The sequence below is a fragment of the Octopus bimaculoides genome, chromosome 23, assembly GCF_001194135.2.
Source record: "Octopus bimaculoides isolate UCB-OBI-ISO-001 chromosome 23, ASM119413v2, whole genome shotgun sequence".
NCBI classification, from domain to species: domain Eukaryota; kingdom Metazoa; phylum Mollusca; class Cephalopoda; order Octopoda; family Octopodidae; genus Octopus; species Octopus bimaculoides.
Window position 1 is genome coordinate 33,047,033 of NC_069003.1, and position 10,556 is coordinate 33,057,588.

Consider the following 10,556-nt stretch of genomic DNA (forward strand, 5'->3'; position numbering starts at 1 on the left):
ATATATATATATATATATATATTAATATTAATTGTGTGTGTGTGCGTGCGTGCGTGTGTATTTAACGGCGTCTTTCCATGCTGGAATGGGTTGAATGGTTTGACAAGAGCTGGCAAGCCAGAGGACTATGCCGGACTCTGTTTTGGCATGGTTTCTATGGCTAGATGTCCATGCAAACACCAGCTACTTTACAGAGCATACTGGGTGCTTCCCAACCCCTAGCACTAGCGGCGTCACCGAGTAACTTCCAAGACAAAGTCCCCCTAGACTAGGAGAAGTAATATTGAAGGAGGTGGCTTTGTTCCAGTCGCTGAGAGGTTCAAAGAGAAACAGAGGGATAGAAATGGGTGTCTTGCTGTAGAAAAGGCACTAAGACATCCCATATAGAAGGGAAGGGAGGAGACTTAGAGAGAGACAGAAACATAGAGGAGAGAGTGGGAAAGATGGTGGCAGATATGTGTCAGGACATACCATCAAGGTACAGTGGGGGGCGAGGGTGGACCCAAGTGGTGGCCTGAGAAGTATGTGCTCCAGTATGGCCGCAGTCAAATGATTGAAACAAGTAAAAGAATATTCCTTTACTGATTTATGTGTTCCAGCCCAAAGATTGTGCCCATACTGGGGCACTGCCATTTCCCTCATGTTTTCAATGGCCAATCTTATGCGGTTAGTTTCTAATGGGCATTAGTGAGTTTGATATTGCTGCCCTCTTGGTCCAACCCATGACAGCATGGAGAATGTTAAATGATGATGATGATTTGAGTATTTTGCCCTGGTATTACTTCATTTGGTATCTTGGACAGCAGATCATGCTTCTCAAAAACAGCTGTCACCCACCCATGTTTCTTATTTTACTCAGGTGTACCCTCATAGCCATTCAATGTTTAAAAAACTCCTATTTCAGTAGAACTCACATTATGAGTAATTTGTTGTATATGCCGAGACTCGTGCCAATTTTTTTGTCCTGAAGTACAAGCGGGAATCCACAGTACAAGCACACAAAACAACCCATCTTTAAATTGTTAATAAAACCAGTTTACATATTTCGTTTGCATTCTCGTTTTTTATAATTGTCATTTTACTTGTAACTACACCTTTTCTGCTTTAAAACCCATAAAATATTATATTTGAGTGGTTTTTAAGGGGCTGGAATGAATGGATTAATTATATTTTAGTTAATTTCAATGGGGAAAATTGATTTGTAAAACTGTTACTGCAAGGTATCACTTTATTATATTTTTATAATGAGATATTAGAAATTGTATAAAAAGAATTAAAATATTTTCTGTATTGTAGAAGTATAACCAATTTTATTGATCATAAATTTTCATAACGAAATCTTGGCTGTGTGGTAAGTAGCTTGCTTACCAACCACACGGTTCCGGGTTCAGTCCCACTGCATGGCACCATGGGAAAGTGCCTTCTACTATGGCCTTGGGCCGACCAAAGTCTTGTGAGTGAATTTGTTAGATGGAAACTGAAAGAAGTCCATCATATATATACATGTTTGTGTATCTGTGTTTGTCCCCCCAACATTACTTGACAACCGATGCTGGTGTGTTTACGTCCCCGTGACTTATCGGTTCAGCAAGGTTATTCTAAAAATAATCACATTAATGTATCCTTCAGATAATATATGACTTGAAAACAATGTGAATAAATTAGTATTATATTTGACTAATCTGGGCCTCACTGAAGAAATGACAAAGGACAGGGAGAAATAGCAATTTGCTGTATTTTCAAGCTAAGTAAAATTGCTGGCTTCCACACATACAGAGTTGTACTTTCAGGTGTTGGTGTCACTTAAAAAGCACTTGTGCCAGTGCTGTGCCAATGCACCTACATTGGTGGCACATAAAAAGCACCCAGCACACTGTTAAGTGGCTGGCATCCAGACATAGGAACCATGCCTTGACAGACAACTCTGTCAAACAGTCCAACCCATGCAGGCAACAAACAGTTAAATGATGATGAAAGGTTAAACCTGTTGGTGACAGGGTTTGAGGTTCCAATATGAAATTTTCCATTTTCTTGAGATGTGAAGAGGAATAATGTAACATCCTGTTGTGTTTCAAGTAGGTGGCAACTAACTAGCCAGGCATACATAGAAGTATACTCTAAAAATTGATGGATAAGGCAACAGCCAGTTGGTAAAGAGGGAAATACTATGCATCTATTCTCAATCATTGCTGCAGTTCATGAAATTCAATGCTCTCTTTGCAGACACATTATATAATCTGAATCAGCATCACAGCTCCAATATCCTTTACTCCCTATGTAGAATTGAAGCTAGCTACCATTGTCCTAACAAACAAGATGCTATGTAGTTGGTCATTGCAAAATTCCAGGTCTTGGCACTTGAATAAAAAAAACTCCCAGAAATGTGAAGGCTGTTCTCTCCTTCATTGAATAGTGGCTTAGCATTCCACAGGAATGTACCTACAACATAATTCTCAGGTAGAATTAGTGTCACAAAGCCATACCACCTGACAGGCTTCTTTCAAATTTCCCTACCATGAGGTATATGTTGATGCAAAGTTAGAGAAAATGAGATTTGCCTAAGACATCACAGTGGAATGAAGCCCAAGACATCAAGACTGTAAAGCAAGCGTCATAACCAATCACTACAATGCCTGAATAATTAATCCAAGTGACCTGGCTTTGTTTTGTTTTGAATATCTTTGTGAAAGGTCAGCACAGGAGCAATATAAGCACTGATGCAGTTTACACAAACACAATCAACAGGATTGCCAGAACATCTTTTTGCTTGGGAGTCCAGGTCTGAGAGTGTCAATGAATGAAGTACCATTATCTTTCAGTTAATTGCAAATTTGACAGTGATGCTCACTGTAATCAAGACATTGTTAAATTCTGACAACACTCTGTAAATTTCAGGCTTTTTTGTGCCTAAACGACGAAGAAAGAAAATAAAATGAAGAGAAAAGTGGTAAGATTTTTTTTGTTTTTTTATTTCCAGTTATGTAGTTCATAAAACTAAGCAGCCATAAGTGCTGCCATGCGAGTTTTCCATAAATGGAGGCGTCCATGGTCTGGTTTATACTGCACGTTCACACCATCAGTCACTAAGATACCATCTTGTCTCATCTGACCAAAGACATCACGGTTCCATTTGGTGAAACCCCATCTCTTGGAGACAACAATCTGGAAAAGAGACAGCAAATAGTTATAATGAATGGAAAAACTAATACAACTCAACCCAATATAAAGGTTACAAATTAAATACATAGTGAACTCTCTCCTGTTATTCAACATTAAAAAGCTACATCTGGCTTTCCTTATATGCTGCTGTTCATGCATACTAACATTACACATCCTCTCATTACTATGCAGTATTATACTTTATACGTAGCATTAGCAGAGGTCAACACACTCTAAACTGCTTACACCATCACTGAAGTCACCTCTCTAACAGGAGAACCACATTTAACCACAAATATTCTTACTGCTGTGCACCAGCTACATATGATGTCTACCTTCTCTGCTTGCAGAACCAATTCATGTAACCGGTAAAGCCGTCACAACACAAATGATACACACCTCTAGTTTATAATTTCTAATAACAGAAATAATCCTGTTCTAATACTTGGTAATACTACAGGACACAGAGTGCAAGTAGTGACCGTGTAAAAGATTTAATGTTGGCACATAATGACCAGCTGCTCAGTGAGTAAGCAGTTGGCTTCGATGTATGCCATTCTAGGTTTAGCAGTCCTTTCATGAAAGGACAAATAACTTCCCACTAGAAACAAAGGTTAGATTCAAACCACACAACATCATTCGAAAGATTAATGGCTTGCATGATTAATCCAAAACAATGTGAATAAATAAGAATTACTCTTGACAGAATAATGTGAATGCTAACAGATTTATGCAAGAATTATTAAGCTGTTTGTTAATAATGCTAGTTCTATGAAATCAATCTAAATTCATAATTTTGTGCTTGAAACACAAGATGCATATTTTAGTTAGCAAAAAAAAGCACATACCTTCTGCCTGCCAGGGAACTTGAATTTGGCACGTCTTAAAGCCTCAACAATCATTGGTTCATGCATCTCCTTGGCACGTACAGACATGATCACCTGACCAATATTAACTCTGGCAACTGTACCCTGGGGTTTTCCAAAAGCACCTCTCATTCCGGTCTGAAGCCTGGCAGAGAGAAATACAAAAATTCAATCAGTACCATAAGGTTATACACTCTCAGATTGAGTACTTTGGGTAACCTACTTATGACAACAATAACTACCATAAGAAAAATAAGGGGGTGGGGGACCATGGGATGGAAGAAATCCATGAATCTCAGTCTTAAAAAAATAAATTTAACACCACAAAGGTTACAGGCACGACTTCTTTGGGAAGGCCATGTAAAAAAAGTAAATCCAACATGTCCAGGAAACAGGTTGTGATACAGGACTTACTTTTAGCATGGCAAACTATCTTGATGATGACGCTAAAACCCTTCACAGAAATGGATAAAATATACATACATTGCCAACATATCTCATAGCAGAAGCCAATTGCCTAAAAGTGTTGAGATATGGGAATCGCACCTGATACAAACATTGTCAATTTAAATGTTTTAGAACATAATGTCATTTCTTCTCACAATAGTTTAATAGCCAACTGAAGTGTAATTATAAATGAACATACAAAACTTTGTTTTAGCTTTACCTATCAGCTCCAGCACACGACAACATCTTGTTGATTCTGATGACGTGGAAGGGATGCAAACGAATTCTTAGATGGAAGGCATCTTTGCCGCAATGTTTCACCAAATATTTGTTGGCACAGATACGACCAGCTTCCAGAGCCTCTGAAGAGATTTGTTCAAACTCGTCAGATACTAAGTGAATACAGAGAGGAAATTCATCCACACGTGCCTTCTTGCGGCCAAGATCGAAGATACGAATCTTGGGATCTGTTTAAAAAATAAATAAAGACATAAGCAATGTTTCTCACAGCAACTTCTCAAAAAGGTACAAAATGGATAAATGTCCTAGTCTGTAGATCAACCAAATGTGGTCAAGAAAAACCTTAACACAATGTTCTTGAAATTTCTCTCAATTATATACTGATAGTTGAACTGGTAATTATTTTACCAGCTCTTTAAAAACAGCAGGGACAGAACCCAGAACATAAAGTGACACATAGTGTAAAGCATTCTGGATATGGCTCTTAATGCATTACACGTGCGCGCACTGAAAAGCTTTAAACGATTACTTGCTCACGAACTGTCAACATAGTTATGTCCCTTGTATAAAGACAATGTATTTCTGTAGAATACGAATTTTAAAAAAATTACCTAACTTTTGTATATAGAGCAGCTATCGAAAGATAATGCAACGTATTAACACACAATCAGCATGTAAAACAATGTAAAGTTTCTTATACAGGCGCCAAAGTATTGTCTCCCATTTGCCATCACTTTCAATATTAGTCTAGGAGATAACTTCTGGCTGTCTTTTTATCTTACTCTGGCCGTGGTAAAGAAGTCTACACCATATTTACATAGGCACTGAAGAAATCAATCACAGCAAATGTCATTCTCTCACTGCATTATTAATTCTCTCTGATTTACTTAACCATTATCTGCAAAATTAAATCTCATGACTATTGCAGTAACAATGTTTAAATATGTACCCTGCCATCCAAAGAAAATAGAATTGGAATTCTCTGCAAGTCAGTGCCAAAATCTAGATTAGTATATAGAACTTTTCAGCAGTTAAGGGCAATGATATTTTAAGCTAATATATCTGATTTCCACAGGAAAAAGGGTTAATGATTGCTGCACTTAGAAAGATGAATATGAATACTCACCAGGTACACCACGACAGAAACGGGATTTGGGATATGGCTTGTTCTTACAGTAGCGATAACTGAAACAAAGAATTAATGGAGTTACACACACATAATGACAATGCATTTCATTTAACAATTCAGACCATAACACACTGAGAAACAGAATTGGCCATTTTCTGCAGCAATGCCATGTATCCTGGAGCGTACTCCCACCCGACACACTTATTCACATTTTTACTTTGCCCAGCCACTCCACCAACCGAGCAACTTTAGTTCTTTACAAGAAGGGTCGAGGAATCCAGCATTACGTTATTCATCTTTAAAAGCTGTTAGTTTCATTCTTATGGTCATTTCTAGCGCCAGAGGATGATTGTCACAAAATTAAAAATTGATCCCAGTACTTTCTAATAGCGTGGTAATTAGTCAATCGGTTTCTTTTTGTGGAGCAAATAACTATGGGGACGAAAACAAACCAGCACCGATTGTGGGAGACGAACACAAACAATGGACTTCTCTCAGTTCAATTTACATCTAGCAAATCTATTCTCAAAGCTTTGGTCGGATCGGGGTAACAGAATACACTTGACCCAGGTGTTGCGTGGAACCATATAGCGAAGCAATCGGCAAAAGTATAAAACGTCATAAGTATGTGACATTCCTTTTAGATAGAGCTGAACAAAACACACTCACTTATGACTGATATCATGTATTAATACCGAAACAGCCTCGCCGTAGATTTCGAGGCGATAGCAGAAGCATTCTGGCCACGAGTCGCCAAAGATGTGATCTTAGAATTATTTTTTTCACGTTGCTGCAGATATTGTCCGTTGACTCTTATCAAAACCTTCCTCTGAAACTCCGTATTTGGAACATTACACTTAGATACACAAGAAAACAGTTAAAAATTTCAAGAAAAAAGTGTTACAACGAAACCTGTAACGCCATAGTTATATGGAGGCGGCGACACGTGTAGCGAATGTGTTGTTAATATCTAATGATCTAAGAGACCCACATTACTTGATCATAAGGTAATTATCTTGATACATGGAAATTAAATGTTTGTATAGGTATAGGCACTAAGAAGACAGATGAATATGTACTTTAAGACATTTATAAGCTAATTAAAATACCTTTAATAATCGCCATTTGTTCTGAGTATAAATGCAAGCTTAGATTCAAGCCGTTCATTACATCTTAATGCGTACATACAGTACCATGTATCAATATAATTTTATCAGTAGATAATCATTTATTGTATCCTTTAATCTTTAAACAAAGCATCAATATATTAATTTATTATTTTCCACTTACCATCTCGCCGGTCTACGACCCATTTTCACAGCTGAAATGAAGGAAAAGGAATATGAGATACAATGCTATCCGATTGCTCTAAAAGAAACAAGACAAGGATTTTTTTTTTTCCTGAAAGACATTTTAAATATTAAAGACTAAACATTCACGAATAAATCTAGAAGTAAATGTAGACGGATTGAATGGGAAAAGCAATAAGATTACAAAAGATGAAGACAAGAGGTAGAAACTTACCGTGTATACCCTAACAAGGTAGTACCGGGAAAAAGGCCACAGTTTCGGAAGTGACGTCATAGATCACATGATTTGTTTATTGCAGTCACAACGGGAAGAGGTTGATGGCGAGACTTGTTTGATCGGCTGCTGTGGATTTACACACACACACACACACACAGACACACACACATATACACACATAGCCCTCGTATACATACTTACGTGTGTGTGTGTATATATATATATATATATATATATATATATATAGATAGATAGATCTTTATATACACATTCACATACATATATAGCATTTATATACATACTTATATATACACAGACCAACATATATATATATATATATACACACGCATATACAAATATATATATATATATATATACATACATACATACATACGCATATATATACATACACACGCATATGTATACATTTACAGATACATACATATTTACAAGACTATAAACTACCCACATCTACCTACCCCCCTAATATTATATATATGTATACATGTACACATATATATCACCTTATTTCTCTTGACACCAGAAATGACAGGTAAGTCTCTGCAATTCCCATTTTACTATCATTTATTTGTTGTCGTTCGCTTTTTATTTCTTTTCTTTGTTGTTGTTTCGGCAACAGATTTTTTTTTTCTTCAGCACTCCACCCCACACACGATGGAGACGGTGGAACAATTCGTAAAATACAAAGGAAAACAAGAAAATCTAGGAACATAAAGGATGGAGACCTTTTAATCGAGGCCCTATGCCAAACCATGTTACTCATAAATTCGTTGAAACCCCTTTCATTTAGTACCCAACAGGTTCTTTATTTCGTCGACTACCCAGGCAGAGGACTGAAAAACATATTCAGGATGTTTTCTAGGAATAGGAATCAATCCCACTCCCTTGTTTGGGTGCTTTATGTTATCGATCCCGGGAAGAAAGAAACCACAACCAACCTCGGTGCTATTTGAACCCCGAACATAAAAGGACGGTATCGAAAATACGGCAGGGCATGTTTGCCCGAAAGACATGTTAATAGATGATGATGATGATTTCTTTGACTACCACTCATAAATGGTAGGAATGGTTATGGTTACTAGATAGCCTAGTATTGTTACCGTACTATCTTGGGTTCGAATTTCGCCTTTGTTAACTTTGTTGCTCGCCCCCTTCCGTGCCACAGGTGTTGATGTGAGGTGGTCACCCATAGAAGAACTAGTCGTAATGAGGGATCCGTACAATGGCTAAATCTCCAACATATGACATCAGTGCTTGCTAAGCATAATAATCCTTTCGACTATAAGGCTGAAGGCCTGGTATCTTCGGGGAGGAGACCAGTCGATTACATCGACTGGTACTTATTTTATCGACCCTGAAAGGAAGAAAGGCAAAGTTATCCTCAGCGGAATTTGAACTCAGATCGTAAGAACGTTGGTTTCTAACACAAACACAAGATCATGAATTCATTTAAGGGCGAGAAAAGTATAGAGATTTAAATCGATCCCATTATCTGAGGAGTATTTATTTCATTAAATCCAGAAGAGACGAACCGACAAGAAGCATTTACAAGGTTGCTCGACCAGCGAGAAATAGCAGTCAAATATCCCAGAAACCACAAGAAAAAGGACACCTGAATAATGTGGTGCTAGTTGATGTATTTTTTGATAAAGCGGGAGGGATGGTCATGGCAGAAACGCTTTTGATTTTATTTATTTGTTTATTTTTGTCACTCGAGGCAACAATAATCATGGAGTGTGGCAAACAAGTTCGATCCCCCATCTTGGTGGTGTTCGTACTTAGAACATAATGGGACAAAACACTGTCCAGTGCCCCCCTCCACCTAATTGTCCAGTAATAATAATAATGACAATGATTTCAAATTTTTGGCACAAGGCTAGCAATTTCGGTGGGTAGGATAAGTCAAGGGTACTTATTTTATCGACCCCGAAAAGATTAGAGGCAAAGTCGACCTCGACGGTGCCGCTGAGTATTTTTCCCGGGGTGCCAATGATTCTGCTAAGCTGGCCGCCTTAATCCAGTAATAATAATAATAATGTTCGATGAGGATAGAGCAATAAGAATAAGTGATGGTTATAGACGAAATGTTCTGATCGTCACAATCACATGATGATGATGATTTCACGAGTTTTTAAAATTCTATCTTATGACTATTGTAAAAAGGAAGAAGATTGAATTAATATCCTTAAAAAGTTTTCATGTTATTTATAGAAATTAGCAAGAATCCAATTAACAATTGCGACGAAGACATTGAAGTCTGGTTGGGTCGGCTGATATCTCTTACATGGAATGACTTTTCATATCCATAACAGTTAATAATAATAATAATAATTGTTTCGAGTTTAGGCAGACGAGCAGCAATATTTGTGGGAAGGTGGTTTGTTGATGTGATCGATCTCAGTTGCTGACTGGTATGTTTCTATTTTTTCGCTCCAAGAAGAATGAAAAAAGCAATATTGACTTCGGTAGAATTCGAACTTAGAATCCTTTCGAAGTCAACTTTTGTAAATGATGGAACATTGAGCTTAGCTATATAATCAAGTCAAGGATCGGAAACAAAAGTTTCGATTTCGCTTTCCTACTGTTGTCATTTCAATGTGGATCACACTGCTTGGAACACACACACACACACACACACACGCGGTAATGTAAGTGTTTGAGATTGGAACTGCTTCGGACGAAATATCCGCCTCCTCCCCTCCAAGATGAGGTAATAACACAAGGAAAACATGGAAAATATAACACACGAGCGCGTGCGTATGTATCTACGTACGTGCTTGTGTATAAGTATGTGCATGTGTTTGTATGAATTTATATAATACTAGCAGAAATACCCGGCTTTGCCGGGGTTAAAGAGAATAATGAAATCTAAAAACGCCGTCTGGACTATGCAACCCTCAACTGTTAGTAGCTACGATACCATATTTCTACATTAATAACTCTCCAATCCATGCCAGCATGGAACATAGACATTAAGTGGAATGCCAGTCTCTCATCTAGGAGGGCCTTGAAATCAATGTTACCAACTGGGGACTATGTGTGTCGTAGTGATAATAAAAAGACCCAAAGGAGGTCTGCAACGAAATAATTTTACTCAACACTTTGCAAGTGAATCAGTGGAGGCAAAGATGCGTCTCATTTACTTGACAATTTATGCACCACATTGC

The 10,556-nt window shown here is 37.6% G+C and overlaps 2 protein-coding genes across 2 annotated transcripts in view; one reads left to right on the top strand and one right to left on the bottom strand.

Annotated features, from left to right (window-relative positions):
- Window positions 1-2,948: 2,948 nt before the first annotated feature.
- On the bottom strand, window positions 2,949-7,460 carry LOC106876961 (60S ribosomal protein L10). Its single transcript, XM_014925730.2, has 6 exons — window positions 7,366-7,460; window positions 7,132-7,162; window positions 5,839-5,897; window positions 4,693-4,939; window positions 4,008-4,170; window positions 2,949-3,162 (listed from the first exon to the last, which is right to left on the bottom strand). Exons 2-6 carry the CDS (start codon window positions 7,152-7,154, stop codon window positions 2,995-2,997), a joined length of 660 nt encoding a protein of 219 aa, XP_014781216.1. The 5' UTR covers window positions 7,155-7,162; window positions 7,366-7,460; the 3' UTR covers window positions 2,949-2,994.
- Window positions 7,461-7,611: 151 nt separating this feature from the next.
- Window positions 7,612-10,556, top strand: part of LOC106876949 (sorting nexin-29) — a 30,457-nt gene continuing 27,512 nt past the window's right edge. Inside the window, exon 1 of the mRNA XM_014925717.2 lies at window positions 7,612-7,921. Coding sequence (XP_014781203.1) covers window positions 7,915-7,921 — 7 coding nt within the window. The 5' untranslated portion in view covers window positions 7,612-7,914. The remainder of the gene's footprint in view (window positions 7,922-10,556) is intronic.

Excerpts from the sequence above, each read along its gene's own strand:
- LOC106876961 (XM_014925730.2), bottom strand. The coding sequence starts at position 7,154 with ATGGGTCGTAGACCGGCGAGATG. Across the intron at positions 5,898-7,131 it reads GGTCGTAGACCGGCGAGATG|TTATCGCTACTGTAAGAACA; the intron begins GTAAGTGGAAAA and ends TCTTTGTTTCAG. Across the intron at positions 4,940-5,838 it reads TTTCTGTCGTGGTGTACCTG|ATCCCAAGATTCGTATCTTC; the intron begins GTGAGTATTCAT and ends TTTTTTAAACAG.